A 22,530-nucleotide genomic window follows, 5' to 3' on the forward strand; every position below is an offset into this window, starting at 1 on the left:
GAAATTATAGTAATTCTCTAGTTACGGTAGCAACAGTCCAAATGCACACCACTTTCCTTGTAAAGTTTAGCAACAGAGAGTAAGATCATTCATTTGTTTGTTTACTTTATCCAGGACTTCAAACCACCATCTCCCATGTTCAAGCAGGCCTTCAAAAGGCGCAGGAATACACCGCTGGTGATTTGTTCTCATTTACTTGGTTTAAAATAATTGGTTAATAATACATCAATAATCAGTCATTATTAAAAACAGAAGAGCTTTCTGCTCCACTCATTTGGAGTTGAATTACAAGGCTGAATTGAAACAAAGGAACACCCAGGATATCTATGACCTAGAAATCTTCACGTGGGCAGAGACCTGCTTATTTAAGGATTACTGCTACAGGGACTGAAACATGGCTGCAGACGGATATTGGAGCAGCCTTACACATGCCACAGTTGCTGCCTGCTGAGGGATTTATAGGTCAAAAGCAGCATCTTAGATTCCCCTGAAAACCAACAGGAAGCCAAGGCTGGGGCCCTTGTATCTCACACTCGTGGCAAGATGATCCATTTAACAAGCCCACGAGGTGGAAATGCATACACAAATATCAGTTTGACGCTCCAGGTATTAATCTGTCTTCCTAAAGGCAGAGACTAATCTGAGATCTGATCCCAGATGATTCTGAACCAGAAGACAGAGTCGAATAAAAGGTGTTCATATCAGCCAGAGTAAGCACTCTCGTGAAATGGAAGATACTCACGTGGCTCAACTGAAGTGCCTGAGAAAGCTCAATATATAACCCACGATGGGAGGTAAGTGCCTTTGTAAGGGGATTCAGAACAAAAGTTTAAATATTCTGACTCACAGTGAAGGAGAAGCTCTACAGGGAGCCTTCTAGGGAACAAACCCTGAACTTCTGCCCCTACCTAAAGTTAGGAGGTGTGAGGAGGAATATGCTATGGGAGATGGAAAAAAAAACCCTCCTTTTTGTCTCCAGCTCTACAGATCTGAAAAGGAGTTTTGGAAATGCAAACCAAGTGTAAGGAAATGCAAACCAAGTGTAACCTGAGTCAGCAAGAAGTTTGACATAACAGCTCTCAGGGATGCAGATTGCCACATCCATCTTACTGGGCTGTGAACTCTGAAACACCTCTGGGGTTTGAGCCTGGACCACACTGCCTCAGCAGAGAGCTCCCTGCAGGTGGGGTGCGCGGCCCTCCTTATCTCTGGGCTGGGCCACAGGGATGTGACCCCAGCTCAGCTGGAGGGGAGAGGACATGGGGTTGGACAGAGTTTAGCTCTCTCTCCTGGGAAGGAGCCAGCCTGCTTTCCAAAGAAGCAATGGGCTGGGGTGAAGGCCTGACCTGTTGCCTTAGCAAAGCTCCTTGTGTGGGCACTAACTTTTTACACTACCTCCTTCCCCAGATTTATAAATCTGCACTTAGTTTGTTGGACTGTTTGAGCCAAAAAAAAGGCCTCGAAAAGGTTGATGCACAGCATTCTGGCATTTCCCACATGCAACATTTTGATTTCTTGGTCTGAAACGTGTTCTCACTAAAAGTACTTCAGTTTGTTTTTCGATTGTTTAAATAACCTACAAATTTCAGGTCAAATGAAAATCTTTCCAAAACCATTTATTAAAAATACTTATCACTTGAGCAGAAAAATGTATTGCATTGTTTGCTGGGGTAAGCCTCCTTCTCAGTCATGCCAATGTTTTCACTTTTGGCCAGAACATCCAGTTCTCCCTGCTGTTACTCCACTACTAGCCTTACTGTAACCCTGCCCCACTCCCCACAGCCAGGCTGTCAGCAATCATTCATCCTCAGGCAGACTTGCAAGGCCTGTAGCAATGAAAAAGGCACTTAATTTTGGTATCATCTGCGTCTTAAAGGAAAGTCTCATTATAGAGACGTGCCACACAATGATAGAGTGCTCTGCTAAACAAACAGTAATGCCACATTTATACATCATGTTTTCTAAAGTCGTTTCCAGACAGAAAATTCCCCATGTAACGTTTTGCCTGTCTGTGTGCAGCTAGGAGGGTTGTGTTGTTGCTAAGGTCACGGCAATCATGACTAGTAGCAAACAAATCCACAGATCCAACACTTTTCCATTCTACTGCAGTGTCCCCAAGCTGGGCGAGGTGTATTTTGCAAAAGGCACAGGCATGAATATAATTTCCACGAGAAAAACGTTAACCGAAGGGTAGAGGGGAAGAGTTAATCAAATATAAATTCCTACCTCTGCCACAGTCAGGGCCCAGAAAGCCAAGGAAGCAATGGCAAGTCCCAGACACGCAGTCTCCATTCCCATAGCAATTACTGGGACAATTATCCACTGATTCTGGAAAACAAAAGAGAATTCAGATACTTTTTTGAGGCAAGAAAACACCTCTGAGTTTGGGAAGGTCTCTGGATGGCAAGACAGCTGAAACTTCAAAGCAATCGTTGCACTTGGGGCTGAAAGCATAAGTCTGAGCTCCGCTCCACGGTGCTCATGCCCTTACACCAATGGATGGTTCAACTGTAACACGTTAGTGCAGAGTGACTGCAAATCCTATGAATAAATTGCAGCTGCTCAGCACCCTCCACGTTTTGGCCTCACTCTGTATCCGAAAACTTCCAAACGTCTTTTCTTCCTGCTTATTTTTCCTAACCGTTTTTCCTCTTTGAATTTATTGGGGAGAAGAAATACACCGTTCTCATGGCAACACACTCACCTTTGGTCCAATTCTGTTGACTCAGGTAAGTGAACTTGGGGCATTTATTTGTGCCAAACAGCTGAGCTACAGTAGAAATGTTCCCCTATGAAGTTACTGAACACAGGCCCTCAGATCATCCTGTCTGCCTGTTGAAGGATTATTTCTAACCAAATGCCTTCTGGTTTGTTCTGCAATACCACACAAACAGCCCCAAGTGCTGGGGCTAATACTGTATCTTGGTGGAACAGGAATGGGACTATTCCACACTTTGTTCTGTTTCTAGTTATCATCTTAAATTCCCTGACTTTGGAAAAAACACTGGCTATTCATTTTTCAAAGAAAGTTAACAGGTAAGCAAAATGTTATCTGGCACTTTTATTTTGAAGACAGTTCAGAATATTTTGGCTAAAAATTATCTTTCATAAAAGAACACAAGCTGGTAAACGCTACATATCAACAAGAGAATGAAAATAATTTTATTTTTTTGATTAAACTGTGAGTGAAGACTGAGTAAAATGTGAGTGGGGCTTGCAAAGATGATGGAATACCATGGTTCATTCCACACTATTATTTCCCATTTTCTCTGAGGGAGATGCGTATCAGATTAAAACTGGATTCAGTTATAGAGGAGGGGCACCGGTGGTACATCTGTCATGGAGTGGAGTGGAAATCTCAGTCATGTGAATAATGAGTGCGCTTTCATAGATGTACTTCACGTACTTCACGAGGCCTTGTGGTAGCAAAGATATTTGTAAACTTCCTATCGGTGCAAGTGAAGAGAAACAGCTGCAGCAGAGATGTGCAGATTAGTTTCTAATCACAAATGAAAGGAAGCCTGTTTCTGGATGGGTGTTCTCCAAACGACAGAGTTTTCTGAAGGACATTTTAAAGGACATGGAGTAATTTAATCATTCATAAAGGGCAACAGCAGTTTTAAATAATAAAAACAGCTCCAAGCATTTATGTTCTAAATCTTGGCATCAGACATCTCATAATCAGACAACTCCGTGCAGCAAGGAGGGTACAAAGAAGTGCTGTCAGTTTTCTAACACTTAAGCTCTATAGTTAAGCAGATATTCACTTTACAGTGTATGGAAATACAATCACAGCATGCAGTCAACACTTTGGGCTTGATCTGCCATCTTTATTCCAATCAAATAGCAGCCATGCTTCCTAGGATAAAGAAAGAGCAACTTGTACATTTATGCAGATATTTAGGTATACTAACTCTCACTTAATAGCATGTATAAACACACATCTATCCCATAAATGAAAAGTTAATATTAGCCTGTATGTATATAATCTTCAGAACTTTGCGACGCTTTAATTTCACTGCTGAATACGAAAATAATTTTGCTTTATGCATTTTTTCCCTATAATAAGAGTGATTTCTTTATGCACATACACATACATATGAAGAACGTAAAGAGTGTGAGTACTGTGAAACAAGATAATGAGATGGTCGAGGAGATTTAACAGCTCCTGTTGCTGAAAGGGTCAGTCCTTTCCTCCTAATCTTCTCATCCTAGGTACAAGTCTAAGGTCCCTCTTCTTGTGCTGGTTCTGGCACTTGTCAGACCCTTCAACAAGTTGGTTAAGCTCAAACGGTGGCAAAAATACTAATGCAGCAGAGAAAAAAAAAAATAAGTGAACTGTTTTCTACTGCCCCAAAACTGGGAGTAGGAGTAGGGAGCTGTCTCATGAAAGCTCACCATCACGGTGTCGTTCTGGGTTGGGCTCTGCAAGCTGTAGCAACACTGCGTAGAGGTTACTTAGGCCTGACCTTTGAAGTCAGAGGGAATAGCTATGTCAGAACTTGATGCAGGACAGACTCTCAGTGTTATGACAACATTTATAGTATATTAAAAGCTTTTTTAGAAGCTTTTTCCAAGGTTTTGCTTCTAAAGGACTAAATTGAGTCCTTGAAAAGGAGTAAAATATCCATACAACTTTCTTGTTATGTTTATGTAATATAATAAATAATATTTATGCAAAATAGTAAAAAATGAAAGCAACAACTAAAAAAGCAACAAAGCATCAGGCATGGCAGCTGTTCGGGAAGTGTGACAGCGCACACAAAGGGTAATGATTGTCCTTGGAAATACTATTTTGCATGAATAGTGTGGCTCAGCTGGTGTACCCGTGATGCCTAGCACAAGACAGGCAGGACTCAGTACACCAATGAGATGTCTACTGGAGGTTAAAACTAATGACTCTCGTTCACTGTAATGAGATCTAGCAGTTCAGAGCGACCACGGAAAGGCAGCATACCTGTGTTTAGGTAACAAACTTTCCTGAATTTTAGGGTGAATCCATTGAGTGAACTTTACTCCAGTAGTGCTTTCTTTCCTCCTCTGTCTAGTTCAAATGTAGATATTGTCATCAGACACCTCTAATCGGCCAGATCCCATCCACAGTGACCGACACGAACTCATATCAAAAAAACATTGATGTATATTTTGTGGTTCATCTACAGATCTGGTATTTTACTTTGCAAAAATGCAGCAATGTGCACACGTATCACTTCATATATCCCTGTCTCCTCAATCCTTGATTTCCCAGACTCTTTGCAAGTGTGCCCTAACTGCATCATACCTACCATATTGTGGCCAACACAAAAGCAATAAAAAAAACAGGTGAATGAAACCCATTGTATCTTCTTCACTGAAGCACCTCAGTAACTCCTAATTGTGCCCTGAATAGCCTATACTACTACTACTGGAGTAGGTCCTTAAAAATTGCTTCATCCTACTTCATTGCTTTCTCTGATGCTCCTTGTTTTTCCAATATAGCCAAAAGCAACATTTCTAACCTGTTCTTCTTTTACACTAGCTCACTTTGCCCTGGAATAACCTGCCTGATAGCGATGAGATGAAGTGAAAATAAACTCTTCCCCCTCAGTGACTGGTGCCACTTGGCATTTTTTAGCAGATAAGGAAACAAACTTGCCTGGTGTGACTTAGGGCAATTAAGGTCTCTGCACACTCCCGAAAGTTCTTCACTACTCAGAATCAACTATGAAAAGCGATGAAGATTCATGCAGTACATCTTTGTCTCAAAGCTTCTCCCAAACAGCTCAGAAAGTATTTCCATAAAGGAAGCACTGAATGAATTTGCTTTTTTCTCATGAACTCCAGAGCTAATAACAACAAGCCAGGCTTGTGACAGGCTTGCGAGCAACAAGTCTGAGAGTTGTGTGTGCAACACTGAGCACGGTCCTATTCATATTCTTATATCACAAGTTGGAAGTTCATTTTACTTTGAAGACTGCAGGCATTAGCAAGTCATACTCACTTAAGACTTTCAATAAACATCTCTGCCTTCATCCCGGTACTGAGTTTCATTTCAGTGGTTACAGACTGTACCAGCTGAGTTGATTTTCTGGCCCTTCTGAAATGCACACCTAACATGTACACACAACCATGCACACTGCTCTACCACCCAAATTTCAAACTGAACAGGAAAAGGCAGGTGACTTGGTGTAAGAAATTATGGACTCATAATGGGGTAACCCTAGAAAGAATGAAGAGTCAAATGGACACATTTTCAGAAGCTAGAACTTAGCCATATTATTACCTAGGAAGGCTTAGATGGTAGAAGAGAGTAAACTCTTTCATATTCAGGGAACCCTTAAGTTAGTGGCACAAAGCAACTGTCTTTTAAGTATGTCCACAGTGAACATTCCTACAGAGCTGACAAACTGTCAATCAATAAATAAAAACAGGTCACTGCAGTTATGGCTAGGTTCTAGTCTCCATTCTACAGCTTATTCTGCAAGCTGTTTACATAATTATAAGGATATTTTCCAATATATACAGAATTCCATATGGTGTTTTATGAATAGTGCCATGGGAACTGCTTTAGAGAATCACGAAAAAGTTTTGTTTGTTTTATGTAATTGTTATAGTTCACTGTGAGACCATGGACAATTCTTTTTTAGAAAGAGATATATGTTCTCTCTTTTCGGTCTGACTCCCACAGTTTCCTCTTGGCTTCCAAATCTCTGAAGTGATCTGACTGACACCAGCTGGTAATTGCAAAAATTATTAATTGGGGGGTCAGCCCATGGATGATGCATGGCGCTTTCATGGAGTTTTGCTATTGTGTCCAAAGAGAACAATGAAAATGCAGTTCTCATGCCACCTTCCAACAACCAATGGCAGCAGGAACAAACCTCCTGAAAGCAAACAACTCACACTGGGGACTGACCAGCAAAACTTAAGGTGGTGTGGCTTCTAATGGGGACTGCAGAGGCTTGAGTATGGAAGCAATTGTTCTGCCAGCTTCAAAATCCAATAACCAACTGAAAAAACAAGTACTTTCCTGAATTTTGTAAACATTCAGATCTCCTCTGAGAGAAGGAGTAAATGACATAATGAGACACACGGTCTTCAGATCCACCCTGTCTCATTTTGGAGAATGGTGCAGAAATGCTTTGAGGCAGCAGGTATTCCCTAACCTAGTCCATCCTAGTTCACTCAGGAGGAGAACGATGTGCAAAAATGCTTCTAGATTCATAACGAGAGGATGAAAACACTGATTAAATGTGAAAGCCTAGACTTCTCCAAGAGCCAAACTCTTCTTCTGAAGTACTCTTTAAGGTCCTTCCCGCTCAAGAGCTTTAATTATCAAAGCAGAGAAAGAAACAAATGAAAAATCATGGTCAGGAGCAAAAGAGCTTTACTTCATGCACCACGTTGACTTACAGCTGCTGAGGATACTTTGGGATTTTTGCCATTTGCCTCAAGGGACTTTTTTTCAGTACGAGTAGTCTCACAGCTGGCAGATTTTGAGGGAAACTTGGCTGAAACCTTTATCCTATTGCTTGTTTTCCCACCACAATCACTCCTTACCCTGAGAGAAGCTATAAACTGGCTCGATCGTGCCCACACACATAATCAGACTTCACACTACACTATCTTTCATTTAAGGATATCACCGAGTTCAAAAGGAAATTGCTAATTGTTGCCATTCCCATTTTTTTTTTTTAGGCTGGTAATCTTGAGGCATAGACAAATACAACATTTGCTTCATATCATAAACTGACTCATGTGACAGCAAAAAAGCTCCCAGGCTAATGGTCCGCTCAGGGGACCACTTTGCTGCTGACAAAAAGCCCCGTGAAAGCCAACTCTACTGTGGTGAGCTCTATAAAGATCTGTCAGCCTGGCTTACAATTACCTACATGAATTACCTTTATCCAGATGAAATACAATAAACATATTAAGGAGGCAGACAAATTGTTAGACTCTTGATGGACTTCTTTTTTATATACTCACCACGTTTGTTGGTCAGCGGTATAGCTACTTTAACAGTATTTCCGCCTTATTTATTTACTATGCAACATTCAACTTAATAGCTTGTTTCTATATCTTTGGGCCAGAGGCCAAGGCAGATGTTTGCCTGACACCAAATCCTATTAGAGGCTCCAGTAACATAATTGTGTGTTAAAGATAAATATTTTATAGCCTACACTTGCCACCAAGCATCATCATTCCCTAGGCACTTAGAGGCAACTATCTATTGGCAAAGAAAAAATAGTTATCTAGCTGGCAACTGAAGGCAGTAGCTTTCCTGGGAGCTAATAAGCACCGGGGCTGCTTTCTAAGAACTGATTAAATGCCATTCAGTGCAGTGTGGCTGTATGAATTCAAATGTAACTATTTTATTCGATAACCTCAAAGAGTCATTCTGGAACTGGCAGTGTTTGGTGTCAGAAGCATGTAGGAGTAGCACGGAGGTAGAATAATTATACTTTAATGAATCAATGCAAATCTCACTTTCTGGAATGAATGTTCGAAGAAAATGAAGCTTGTTTTGCCAATGAGGATATTAAATATTAGAAGCGAGATGCAAAGAAAGAAACAGGGCTTTTTTTAGGTAACCTCACTGTTTGGTCTCCTCAACTAGTAGTCTACTCCACCTCTACACAAGGAACGGCCTCAAAATCTTTTGCTCCGTGCTGGTGAGAAGACACATGAAGATGCTGGGCCTGAAATAAATTCCCACATCTTCAAATCTAGCAACCCAGGAAGATACAGTACATATACTGATTGGTGTGATAAAAGGTCCTACCCTTTTCTTATAAATGTCAACCCTTTGTATACACAGATGCATTAAATTTTGTTTAGAAGTAAGTAAATTAAAACAAATTTCTGGAATAAAACAAATATTTAGAGGAGAATTTTTTACTGTCTCAAATAAATACATACATTAATTGTTGCACAGACAGAAATTGTTCCTGACTGCCCACTGACTTCTTTTCTGCCTAGTCATGTTCCTTTGACTAAAGAAGGTATTTTGCTGTGAGGGAGGGAGCACACATGGAGCAGGGCAGCAGGTAGTGACATTCCATGGTTCATATCTAACCTTGAAATCCTCTGTGTGAGCCACATCAATGCAAAAGGGCCATAAGGAGTGCACAGCAGCCCTCTCATGCTACAGTGAATTACATCCCATGGGAGAGTGAAGGGACACCACATTATTTCACCTTATTCTCTGCTGCTGCACCAGAGTAACCCTCGCAAGCCACATATTCTTTCTTCTAGACCTGATTGTCCAGGATAAAGCTGTCACCTACAAGCTCATTGCAATAACATCTCTCTTTCACAAAAATGCTTCCTGTCACTGCCCCGGCTACGTTAGCAATAATTTTAATAGGAAGTCAGGCAGTATAACATGAAAGGCAAAGAAGATTCTGAAGCTCTGTGAACACATTTAATTTACCTCACAGTTGCAGAGCTTGCAGTCTTGTTTATTTTTCAAAGAAATGATGCTACTCGATTGAATTTCACTGCAGGGTAGGTAGGATTCTAAGCCTAGAGAAGTGTCACCTGCCCTTGTAATTGTGATAACAATGCCAAGAGAGACTTAGAGGTGAGAGGGGAAAAAAAAAAAAAAAAAGGAAAAAAAAAACCACAGAAAAAAAAACCACCCTGGAAACAAAGGAAATGCGGAAATGTTTGGTGTGGTATTCTCTTGCTCCTCCTCTTCCTTCCTCAGTTTGAAAGGACTGGTTCCTTCTTATGGTACATCCTCACCTGCTGAGATTTCGATTTTTCTGCTTCATTTGTATTTTATAAGGCTTTTACATTTCTAGCTCAAGTAATCCACACCTGGCAGCCAGGGATGTGAAAGTCTTGACAGCATCATGGAAACTCAGTCATTATTTCTGAGTGCTCTTTCACAGTTTCCTCTTCTGTGGGGCACCTAGTGTGATGCTGATACTGCTAATGCCACTTGATGTTGTGCCAGATTTTGATTTATTTTTTTTTTTTCTTTTTCTGAAGGCTGGGAGTTCTGTTTTAATTAAAGATGTGTGCATATAACCCTGTTTTGCTCTCATATCCCCGTGGAACTCTAACCTTCACATGCAGGTATAAGGATGCTAAATTAGGAAAAGGGCATCAGGCATGCAGTCCTTTAAACAACTCCTTAAATCACTCCTGATTCTGGAAAGTCAGAGTGAAGCACAGTAATCACAGTATCCAATTGCATTTTATTCTTCCTCCAGTCTTCTGTAAGAACTTTTTTTAAAAAGCAATTTGCAATGGCAGATACCCCACATCTCCATCAGTGTACTGACAGCAAATACCTGCTCCAGCCAGCAGTGACTCTGGAGGCTGGGCGATTTTAAAAGGTGATGGTAAAGCACAAAAGGTTTAGCATTCAGGATCAGTTTGGGTTGCTTACTGAAACCACCAAAGGCTGCTGAGTTTGCCAAATTTGACGGTACATCATGTGAGCACATTTTCCCCTTGAGATGTCTGTACTTTTGCTTCTAGGCCTGGCTTGAGATATCTGTCCAGGTACTTGAATGTCTCTCACCACAATAATGTCAGTCTTTCTCATAATATTTCAAGCACATTCGACCCTGGGCCCAGCTGGAAATACTACAAAACCAGATTTTTTTTTTTTTTTGTGCACTGTTTTTGAACTTCTGTTCTACAGAAACAGGGACCAAGTGGGAATAGTTTGGGGAGTAAATAAAGATGAGAACAAGCCTGACCGTTTCAGAAGCCTATGCCACATTTGGTCTGAATTTGGTTTGTCCTTTGAGAGAGAGCTTTATCTCACAGATTCATTCCTTTCTCTTGCTGCTTTCTTTTAAAGAAGAAATCTTTCCAGTGCAGAATGCCTCATAATCGAAAGCTATCAGACGGTTGAAAGCATAAGGTGTAATGGGATTTCAAAAGCACTTGGGCACTTGTCTATGTATACTACCATTTAAGTTAATGGTAAAATGTCCTTTAGCTTCACCAACTTTTAGAAAATCCTGCTAATGTATTTCTGCTGTTCATAGGGATATACAGGGAACGCTGTTTTCTTCTGTGAGAATGTAAGCAACGCTAAAAGCATGAAAGGGTCTGTGAAATACAGCTCCTAAGGAATTGTACATTGACCATATGAAAAAACCCTCTGTTCTAAAACACTTGAAATGTGATCACAGTTTAGAAGTTAGCTGGAAAAAAAAAAAAAAAAAAAAAAAAAAAAAATCAGTGAATGATTTTAACCAAAAGTAGCTGTTGGGCTGAAGCCGCCTTCTTCCTTCTACAATGCAGCTTCTATGCACAATAACATTTTAGTCCCGTACTTGTAACACACATACAACAAGGCTGTGGAGATAGAGAAAGACACCTTGCAAAAATTTATTTTCTTCCTAGTTTTCCTTTTTTTTTGCAGCTGGAATATTTTTAAACCTGAATTTTGCTCCAGTAGATGAAACTCTATTATTCCAAATTTGCCCAAGGGATTGCAAAGAATTTTTTTTTTTTTCTTCCTTCCCACTCTCATAAATTGTTACAAACTAATACAGGAAACAACAATTATTCTGCCTTCAGGGTTCAACTTCTGGAGCTGCACTAGCAAGCGGGAAGTTACTTCATGTTCAGTACATTACAATTTTTGCTCCTGTAGCTCAGGGCAAGGCTAAAGCTGGCTTTGAGTTTCCTTTTAAATGATGTTGTAAGTTCATGTATTCTAGGGCAAAAAAGGGAAACCATTCTTGCATACACACAGAGAGGACCTCAAACGTGATCTCATTTGGTCAAACAAATGCCGTGAAACCTTGGCAATGGTATAATTTGGGGTGCATTAAAGATTAAGCTGCTTTTTACAGAAAGTCTTTTAGCAAATATATCCAGCCTGAAAAATAAGGATGTTCTGGCTGGAATGATTGATGTCTGAGGTTCAATTAAGTAGGCGCCTGGTGCTAGGAACATGCTCTCAATTACGACGCCTGGTCTCCTGCCACTGCTACAGAAGGGCCTGAGTCTCTTCCAGCTGTTATGTCAGATCTGCCCCCCTGTAGAGAACCCCTCCATTCCCTGGGGCATCTCAGGTGCCGCTGCACGACTGTGCTCAGGCAACTGCATTGAGCACACAGTGGTCTTTGCCCAGGGCGAGAGAAAAAGCAGAACTCATGGCTCTGTTTCTGTTTCTGCCTCTAGCACGAACTTGGTCAAACTCACGTTCCTTGGTCAAATCACGTTCCTCCAGCAAGCCCTCTAGAAATCAGTTTAACATAATTTATGTAACTTTTTCTGAGACTGTTGTAGCACTTAGATGAAGAAAGCAATCACACATCTAATACACAGACCAGGTGTTATCATTTAAAAAGTCAACATATGACAGAAGTCTACGTCCTTATCCCACTCAGCCCCCGTGCAAAAGGAGAGATTGGTCTGGTAACTCCCGAGGTGCCGACATCGTTGGCTTCTGTTCTCTTTTGGGGTCAATTAAATGCATGCAAGTACATACGCTTTAATGCAGCCTTTGGAAAATGAAATCTTTAAAAAGTCAGTTGTTCTAGCACAGAAAGGGTTCTCCTTTTGTTTGCCTAAGTGGACGAGTAACTCCCACAACCTTATTTCCGTGCTTTAGCAGGGGAGCATTCATGGAAAGAAAAGTCTGCACAGAGCTGTTCTAGCAGCTCGGTAATACGACACAGGAATAAAACAAGCTGTGCTTACATTAGCCTGCAGTCTGGGGTGCATGGAAAGAGCTATATACAAAAGTGTAAAAACGAAAACCATATGCACTGTTTTACACTTTTCTCCAGAAACCCTCGGATAGCACTATATGCCGTGTTATTAAGGCAGAATTCTGCTGTTCTGAAAAAAAAAAAAAAAAAAAAAAAAAAATTAACTGAAAAAAAGGGACGGAAATAACAGAAAGAAAGAAAGAAAAGGCTTTAACTTCGATATTAAATAAACCTTTTCTTGACCCTAAAACTAAAGTAATTACCCCAATCAACAAACCTTTTGTACAAGCTCTGTCAGATCAAGAGAACTTGCCTGCCTGTAAACAGCACACTGACAAGTAAGTTCAAGGCTACCAGCCCATGTAAGTACAGATGTAGGCAAAGGTTTGCAAAATGACAAATCTACCTTCGGTTTTCTACCACTTTAAAGCATAATCAAAACCAGACAAAATCTGGATCATTGAAGACATTCAGACGTCTTAACTTCTACTGAGATGAATACTTATTAGCATCCAAGCAATCTTTACAAACATGGCTCAGTTTCTTTTGTGCAACATAAATGAAAATATGTGTCTGCTTGTCTATTTTTCCCGCCCAAATTATCACTTGCAATCATAAGATCTATTGAAAGAGGAGTGTACGTATACAAAATAAAAATAAAAATAAAAAAACAAACCAAGAAAAAACTCAAGTGTAACATTAAATAAATTATTCCATCTCTGCTTTAAAGCTAAGCTAGCTTTACATGCTGCAATTTTCTACTGCTGGCTTTTACACACAGAGCATCAATGAAGAGATACACTGTATGGAAAGAGCAGCTGTGGAAGTTTTTACAGCCAAGTATCTGACCTTTACAGGCTTCTTATTATTTAATTATCTTTGAGATGTGTCCCTAATTTCCCCTTTATTAGAGATGCCTTACGTCTTCAAAAGAAAAAATCCTGAAATAATAATTTTGCCTGCCATTATGGCTTGGGAAGCAGGGTTATTATGTAAAAATTGTTCCAGACACTTGCAGAGAGAAAAAAGGTCATCACAAATAACATCTAGATTTGAAACAATTGGTCTGACTTCAGGTTTCTTGGAAGCGCTGCAGCTCCAGCAGAAGCAGGCAGAAAGCTGCAGGTAGCATTTAGGGAACGGTGCGCCGTAGGATCATGTACAAACATTACTGAGGCTAGAGGGGATTTAAGAACTGGGAGCAATGCTTGATCTGTTAGGAGTCACCTGAAAAAGGCAAACAGAGAGATAAACTCCAACACTGGGACATGCTCATCCCCTTTGCTCACTTTGCTGGGAAATGAGACTGTTCATCAGTTTTGGGAGAAAGGTAAAAAAACTAATGGGGGTACTGATAAACCTACTCTTGACTTCTTGCTGCTGATGTTTTAAGGGATGTATCATTAACCATCTAAAAACATCAACACTGTTTTACCAAGAACAGTAAATGAAAATCCTCTGGGCACGGGGAGTGCAAACTAATGTGAAAAGTTTCACCTCCACACAGCCCTCCTTCCATTTCCAGATCCAGGCTCAGTCTATGTTTGCTTTTTATTAAGCTCTATAAGGCAAACAGATTAGATTTACACATAGGCTGGATGAAAAAGTGAAATCTCACCAAGCACACTACTACACCTGCTTGGAGAGGGGAATTCTTGCAGCTCATAGAAAGCTCAGACAGAGGGAAGTCACCCCCCATTTCTGGCTCTCCAGGTGATACCCCACCTATCAGGCTGGGCTGGATTTGGCTAGGATAGAGATGACAATCTCCTGTCTTCTCGCCATCCTTCTGCATGGACTAATCAGTTCTCACCAAAGGACCTTAAGTCCTGTGACCAGCTGGATGTTTAGTGGAAGATATCTTGCAGTGCTGCAGCATAACCTTAGGATAAGCCTAAGTTTTCAATCAAGCAGACCTGTCAACCTTACATCATTCAGGAGACCAAATTCACAAGGGAAAAAAACCCAAACACAGCCTGATAGGAACTCATAAATGGTCTTTTTGCCTCCTACCTGAATCATAGAATCACAGAATCGTCTAGGTTGGAAAAGATCTTGAAGATCATCCAGTCCAACCATTAACCCAGCACTGAGAGTTCCCAACCCCACCAGATCCCTCAGCGCTGGGTCAACCCGACTCTTAAACCCCTCCAGGGATGGGGACTCCACCACCTTCCTAAGTGAGAGTGGCTGTATCTTTTCTAAATACTACCTGACTGAGACCTACAAGCTTTACCACACTCAGAGAAGCTAGGTAAGAGCTGAAAGTAGGAAACAAAACACCAAAAAAGGGGTGGCAGCAACAAGAGGGTAATCAAAAAAGGCACTGACGATCTGATAGTCTGTCAAGCAAAGGCTTGTAATGGGACACACAAAGCTGAAGGCAAAAAACTATTTGTCGACCATGCAAAGCTCTGCTGTTATTTTGCAGGAGGGAGATCAATAACAACTAAAATGAAGTTGTGACTTTCCTCCCTGCCATGGTTCTCATATGTCACTAGAATTTATTTTTTTTTCTGTGCAGAGCAAGAAAAGAGTTTTCAGTCTGGGAAGGAACAGGCTACTAATTATTTATCTGTAAATGGTTACCACAAGATGGAAGTGATCAGAAGTCCCTGTGTGAAACAGGGGAAGGGCTGAGATGATCACAATCGTGCAATAGGAAAGAACAACACTTGTAGTAACTGAGCACTTCCATGGAACAGCTGGAGTCTCAACAGTTAAAGGGCCCTGATTCAGCAAAATACTTGCTAAACTTTCAGCTTTTTTTTTTTCTGTATATAGCCTAAGAAGAACTTTGGAAGAGGGTAGAGGGGACAATAAACCCACATTTCCTCATTCAGAGTCCTAAAGATCTAATCGTACATGGGGGAGTTTTAAGTCAAGTAACTCAGGCATTAAGGAGCTAAAAGAAAGTGTAAGGCAGAACAGCTCACAGCCCATGTTAGTCTGCAGAGTCTCTGAACTCCTCAATATTTACATGAAACCATTTTAGACTTTTTCAGACATTAGCAAAGCAAGTGCAAGCAACATGAATGTCTTTGAGTCTGTAAGTGCATCACACTTACGCATCCCCTCTGAATTGGAAATTAGTAGAGCTTAAGTTAGGGTACACAAGGGCAGCAAAAATAAGGGATGGAAATCTGAGTTACTCAGGCTCTTCTCCTCCCTTTGCTAAGAACAGGCTAAACGCAAAGGCATTTTCACTCAGAGCTCAGGAAGAGTCATTCCTGTCACCTCTCACACAAGGAGGGTTCCCAGACCCATGCTTCTCTCCGTGCCCTCTAATTTCTTCTCTCTGAGCTTGGTCCTACTGTGAAGTGCTCCTCTCAGTATCCTTCTCGTGTGTGAACCGTTGTCCTAGGGACTGGATGGAGGTGGGTGGGTTATATTTTAGGCTACTGCAGGAAGGGAGTTTGCCTTTTGATGTATATTGCAAAGCGCCCTATGTGCTGGCAGCCCCTTATAAATAACACCACAGACTCGCTTTGCACTTTGATGAAGCAAGTACTTACAGTAGTTTTCTTTACAGATAGCGGGGGGAGGGCAGGAGGAACAACGGTCCTTTTCTTAATCGTAAGCGTTGTCTCTTGCTCAAGATAAAAGATAAAACCTATCGCAGGTGTTCTACATATGTGTCCTGTTGCTTGTTGGGTGACGTGCTGGTAAACAGAGATGCTCTCCTCTCACAGACAGCTGATTTTGCTTTTCCTTTTGATTTCTCCGTGGCCCTGCACAGTTGAGCTTGCCCGAGCTCAGCAGTAACAGCTGCTGGAAGACACTTTCTCTCTGACGCCGTAGATGCTGTTTTTAGGCTCTCAGATGTTTCTTGCTTCTACTGAGCAGATTTTTGGCCAACATCTCTGTCTCAGATGTGTTGATTCCAGCTGATTCCTCAGCCTACTATTTTGCTCCACTTATACAAGATTGCTCTGAATAAATCACCACTATCAGGCAGGGGTGAATCCACAAGGCGCTTTTCAGAGGTGTTTCTATTAGAAATTTCAGAAAGTGCCACCAATGTCTTTTACAAAAAGGTTAATGTATTATTGAGAGACCTTGATTGTCCATTCCTTTATAATGTCTTGCATTGTAATTCGGAGGAATGGGATATAAAGATGCTATTAAAAGCTGCCAACTTTCCCAGCATAATCTTTTTTTTCCCTCCACCTGAATTGCCTGTATTATGCAGAAGTAGAAGCTCTGACAGGCATTATGATGCTGTATTCTCCCCAGGTTTACGTGCAGTGGCATGTAACAGGTACACATTTGACACCACCTAACTCTTTAGTGGTGATGACTCCACATCCTTTTAGAAAACAGGCTAAACTGCCATCTCCTGCCCCCAAAAATCAGTGCTAATGCTCCTGAATGGATTTAGCTACATTGGATTCCAAAACTGTATGATGGACAGCCTCACAATTTATCAAATTAACTCTGCGTTATCAAACTGGGAATAGAGATGCTTTTTCCCCAGTTTTCTCCATTTTTCTCTAGAATAATGGAGGCCAAATCATTCCAGACAAGAACTGCACAGTAATTGCAGTTGGTATTGTCATACAGAGCCTGCAGTGATTTTACTGGCTCAGAAAAGTTCGGTCTGTTGGAACATAGCAGGTACACTTGGAAAATCAGCACCCTTTCCATTCAACATTTTTATTGCTGAAGTAAAAGCTATGGTCCTTTACTCAGGTGGGTCCTCACTCGCAGGGGAGGTTTGCCTGAAGGAATGACTGCACTGTTTGGCTTTATGAACTTACCATTATGATCACCATTACCAATTTTGTGCTTTCTACGATGATCCATGACCATTAATTAATGTTCAATGCATTTTCCTAGCAGCTCTATCACCCTCTCAGCATCTCTGGGGAAACTCTCCTCAGTTTTACATGGCGAGCAGATGATGTGTGAGACTAGGCTGGGTCAGAATTAGCATATCAATCAGAATTCAGGAGTTCCAGGCTGCTGTTCCTCTTCCCAGATCACTGGATCCTACTTCTTCCTCCATCACAGCTATACTTTTCAAACACACTCTCACTGTAAGCCCTGTGTCAGTGCAATAATAAAGGGAGATTTTTCTGTGTGCTCCTGCCACAGAAATCAAATTAAAAGGCAGCTTGCCTCTGACAGTCAGCACAAGTCCTCTGCAGGTTCTTCACCCCACACAGATAGATCTAAGGCTCCCATTACGTGTGACTTCATTTATTTGTTTGGCATTGCAATTTTACACCCTGGTTCATAAACACTGTGTCAGGTTGCTGTATCCTCTTTACTCTGGCACTGACAAAAATTATAACACGACGGTACTATAGTATTTATAGACTTAAAATCTGCAACCATCTCTTGCCAGACCTCATGAATACACTAGAAAGGTTCCGAAGCATTACAGTACATTTACACAAAGTACCTGCCTTAATTTCTTTTTAAAACAAGCTGTTGAAATCTAAACTAAGAAGAAAGGTACCAACTTGTTAAAGCTATTACATTTTTATTTTTTATGGTACTTATAAAAATGCTGCACTTCTCTGGCCAAATGCTAGCCAAGAAGCCACATCTTCCTATCTAAATTTTGTACTTATCTCAAGTGAGTTTCAGAGTGCATAGCTTGTATCTAAACAATTTTTCATGTACACTATAGTTTTGTGTTGATATACAGCTGCCAGTGGGCAAAGTGATTCCCATGTATAGGGGAAAGCTCTCTTGTATAGCAACAGAAACCTTCCTAGTACTGAGACACAGAATGATACAAGGTCAACAGGGGATATATAGAATATATCATGGACTATAGGTCATGGCCTGTTCTGATTATCATGTGGTCATGAAGGTACAGCAGCATAAAAACAAGAAAAGTAAGATTGCCTTAAAGACAGTCTGACATGCTTCTCACCCATATCATTCCCCTGCCGTTCGAAGGCAAACTTACAATGTTTTATTGTTTTGGAGGTGTTTTTTCCCCCCTATGTTATTGTAATGAGGTCAAGAGAAAAGTCTGGCTAGAACACTTAGCATCACTTTGAAAACAACAACTAGTGTCTGTGCTTTAAAAGTGTTTTCTGCTGTGAGAACCTTATAAATTTTCCTGTGATGAGAAATTCGAAGAAATTCTTAGACAAATAAAAAAAAAAAAAGTTGCTTTCAGAAGAATACCTGGAGGTTCTTCTGGGCAGAAGGTGGTCAGAGTAAAACTCAGATTGCTAAAGTAAGCTAAATGAAAGTAAATCTGCATTCTATAGAGCAAGACTTTGATTTCAAAATCTAATATGCAACTATTTCTTGTGTTGCTTAACTGTGAACAGGACTGAACACGTGCATTTCCAGGTTTTAAATTTAACAGAGTATTATAGCAGTGTTTCCACTTCTGCATTAGATAAACTTTAGTGCTAAAATGGAATATTGGGATCTTAATGACTTTTCTTTAACAAGACCTAAACTTTTAATTAACCTGCCAAGACAAATTACAGCCCATACCTCTTAGGTAACTATTGAAGACAGCTGAGACTCAACACCAATGCCTCTTCTGGGAGAGGGATTAATGGCAGCTTTGGAATGAGTCTGTTTTTTCAGCAAAGAAAAAAAGTCCATTAAACAATCACTGTGGCTAGACGAAAGCTGAGTGCTAGTTTTATGGAGCAATCTTTAAATTACAACCAAATGAATTTGGGTATATGAACAGTTTCAGCAGGTCAGTCAAAATGAAAATTAAATATTATTGAATCAGAAACAGATTCTGATATTTACGGGGTGGAGGAAGAATAGACAGTGTGCTAAGCTGTCAGGCAGCCCACAGGCAGCATCCTTCCCTCCTCAGACAGCAACAAATCGGTGTCTGTGTCCTGAACTGGCAGGGCACTTTACTGCCAGAGAAACTCAGAGACCTTATTTAGTTAATTTGTTCTTCTTAAGAAACCTCAGCTTCTTTCTGTTAGCAAGGGGAAACAAAGAATCCTGTTATTGTGCCTCCTACAACCAAGCCTTGCAGTGATCTTTATTGGAGTTTTAACCCCAGTACTGTGCCTGAACTTCAACTTGAGTAATTTTGACAGTGCTCAAAGGCAGGACTGTCTGTCACACAAAACTGTTGCACAGTGCTGCTGTGTGCTCTTCAATCATGCCTACATCTCTGCTCCACAAAGAATAAAAAAACAACCAATCAAGCAAAAAAAAAAAATCCTAAATCAAAAAAGATCAAAGGAAAAAAATGAAGCAGGGAATTTCAAGCTTGTAATCCATCTTTGGCACTGGGTAGAATCTCGTTACGGATATAATTACTAGAAAGGCCTACAAAATACTTATGAGATATTTAGGGCCTAACAGTATTCAGCCTGATGCTAAATACATCCTCTACAAGCATTCTCACTGAACCACACAAAGCTACCATGCAATCTGAGTATGTGCACTAATACCTGGCCTCCAGGCATATTTAGGAGTTTAGGAATAATACAGGAAATCCTTACCAATAGCAGTAGTAAGAAAAGAAACCACTTCCGATTCCTTGCCATCGTTGTAGAAGGCTAAATGCCATATTCCTGAATCTAAATACTGGATAAACCCTGTCTCATGGCTGGACAAGGGCACAAAAGCTCTGTGTTGTCGCTGAGGTCCTTCTAAGCTTCTCGCCTCCTGTGTCAGTAGACGTCTTCCATCAAGGAGCTCGACAAAGTCAAACTGAAACGTAAAAAAAAAGAGTGGTGTTTGCGTGTATTTCAGGCTTCCTTAAGCTTAGCCTCTTGTGCTGGGTCTGTCTTATGAGGGAGACAGATATACTTTGTATTGAGTGTTAGAAAAGTACATCTACAGAAGCATCATAAACAGGATCTTCTCTGGTAACTCAGATACGTTCCTGGACTACCTGCAAGTATCCATTTTGGAAATAGCTAGTATATGAATGTATTTTTCTGTAATTACATGAATAAAGAAATTATCTTCATTTGGAATGTGACTTGGGGCATATTGGCCCAACTCATGTGTTCTCATTCTGCAGAAACATAGGCATGGAAACGTGTCTAAATTGCACGGTAAGTATGATGATAAGAAGCTTATTTGTTAGCTTGCTTGTGTCTTGGCTAATACAGAAAATAGACAGAAAAATATCTCTAGCCTAACCAGCTTGTTTGATAGAATTGCTATGGGTCACTAAGGAAAAGATAAAAAGTATTTGTAAATAAATTCTGGTAGAGGTTTTGCAGAAGTATTTTGCTTAGCCAGCAAGGGTTTTATCTTAAAGCAATAGCAAAAGTGGTTAAATGATTGTAGAAGGTGAAGATGGAAAAGAGATAAAATAATATATAAAAGTCCCATTTAGGGGGTGGCTTTTCGAATTTTTCTCAAAAGAGCTTTGCGTTTTTTTTGTTTTTTTTTTTTTTGCCATGGTAACTTCAGCTGAACAACTGCTTTGATTTTGCTGCTAGTATAGCAACTACCTTTAGTTCCCTATTTAAATAACTTTCCACTGACTTTCTGCAATAATTGTATTTTGTCTGGTAATATATTAATGGGAAGAGTCAGATACAAGCCTAGCAGACATGACAAGTGTTAAGAGAACTTTATCTAATCTGACTTTTATCTTGTGTTCAGGTGAACAGGACATCTTGCAAGCAGAATCCAGCAGTTGAGGCACAGCTTAGCTTTTCTATTCCCTGACTTTACTTGGGTTTGCCTCTCTCCTCCAGCTGGTCAAATAAACTTGTAGCTTTTGGCAGGAAAGCAGAAAAAAAGGCAGAAAGAAACACCACCACTTATTTTTGTACTAGAGAATGTTGCTGCACTGAACGGTTGCTGAGTGTTGGCTGAGTGTGGCAGCAGTATTTAGGCTTCTTATTCCTTTTGACTCCACTGTAGCAAAATCTGGGCGCTTCTGTTATATTATTAAGTTGCCTGGTACAGTCTTCGAAGTCAACCAAGATAAGGACTTGATGACATGTTCTTTCCTCTGCAGTCGTTGTTAAGTAAAAATAATAATTAAAAAAGTTTATTTCAAACAATATTTTGGAAAAATAAGCTATATATGATGTAGCTTGCACATGAACTGACAAAATTTGTCCCTAGGATAATTTAAGTACTGTATTTTTAATTATTTATTTACATGAAATAAGTTTTGGGCCTTGCTTTTTTTTTTTTTTGCTATATTTCAGTACATAGATCTCTTAAATTTGGTGTCGTCTTGAGAATGTAAAAGCTGGCACAGCTGCAAAGGGCATTCCTTTTGGGTGTCTACCCAAGTTAGCTTTGTCAGAGATAGAGTTTCTGTTTCAAAAAATAATATTATGTAAATAGAAATTATAAAAATATACAATATAAAAATATAGATCTAGAAACGGAATGTAAATATAAAATCTAAAATATATAATAAAACATGTAAGTTTCTGTTTTGAAAAAAATACATTGATTTAGTGGTTTTAAGTTTAAGGGGACAGCAGTGAGAGGTTGGTTTGAATGACACTTTGTGAGCCAGGTATTCGTAGCCACTCTGAGGACGAGCTATTGCCGAGGCTGATTCCTCACCAGGTCTGAGCATGGCCACGACTGACAGCTGAGAAGGGCAGTGACAGAGGACATCACGGTGCTGTCTGGTTGCTGGGAATGTCTCAGTGGAGTTGAGCTTGACTGAGGAACACATTGGCCAGGTGTACTGAAGAAGACCAGTAACAGAAAAACCTACATATTTCCATTTCTATTTTAGAGCATGATGGAACAGATTGCTTAGATTTTTAAAAGGTAACTGCAGACACAGTAGGAAAAGTTCATCTCACCAAGTGCTGACATCTCCGTGGCAGCTTGAATTAGTTGTCTAGAACCACTGGATTGCAGTCAGAGACACTTCTAGCATGCAATCTGCCTCATCCTAAAGTCGACATCTCAGAAA

General features: G+C 40.4%; 1 protein-coding gene across 9 annotated transcripts in view; it reads right to left on the minus strand.

Annotated features, from left to right (window-relative positions):
* Positions 1 to 22,530, minus strand: part of TENM4 (teneurin transmembrane protein 4) — a 601,633-nt gene that overhangs the window by 153,555 nt on the left and 425,548 nt on the right. For all 9 annotated transcript variants that reach the window (XM_026843650.1, XM_026843624.1, XM_026843595.1 and 6 more), the window contains 2 exons: positions 20,123 to 20,333; positions 2,227 to 2,328 (listed from right to left, as the gene is read on the minus strand). In XM_026843650.1, coding sequence (XP_026699451.1) covers positions 2,227 to 2,328; positions 20,123 to 20,333 — 313 coding nt within the window. The remainder of the gene's footprint in view (positions 1 to 2,226; positions 2,329 to 20,122; positions 20,334 to 22,530) is intronic.

The sequence above is a fragment of the Athene cunicularia genome (genome assembly GCF_003259725.1).
Source record: "Athene cunicularia isolate RWA chromosome 1 unlocalized genomic scaffold, athCun1 chr1_part1, whole genome shotgun sequence".
Lineage (NCBI taxonomy): Eukaryota > Metazoa > Chordata > Aves > Strigiformes > Strigidae > Athene > Athene cunicularia.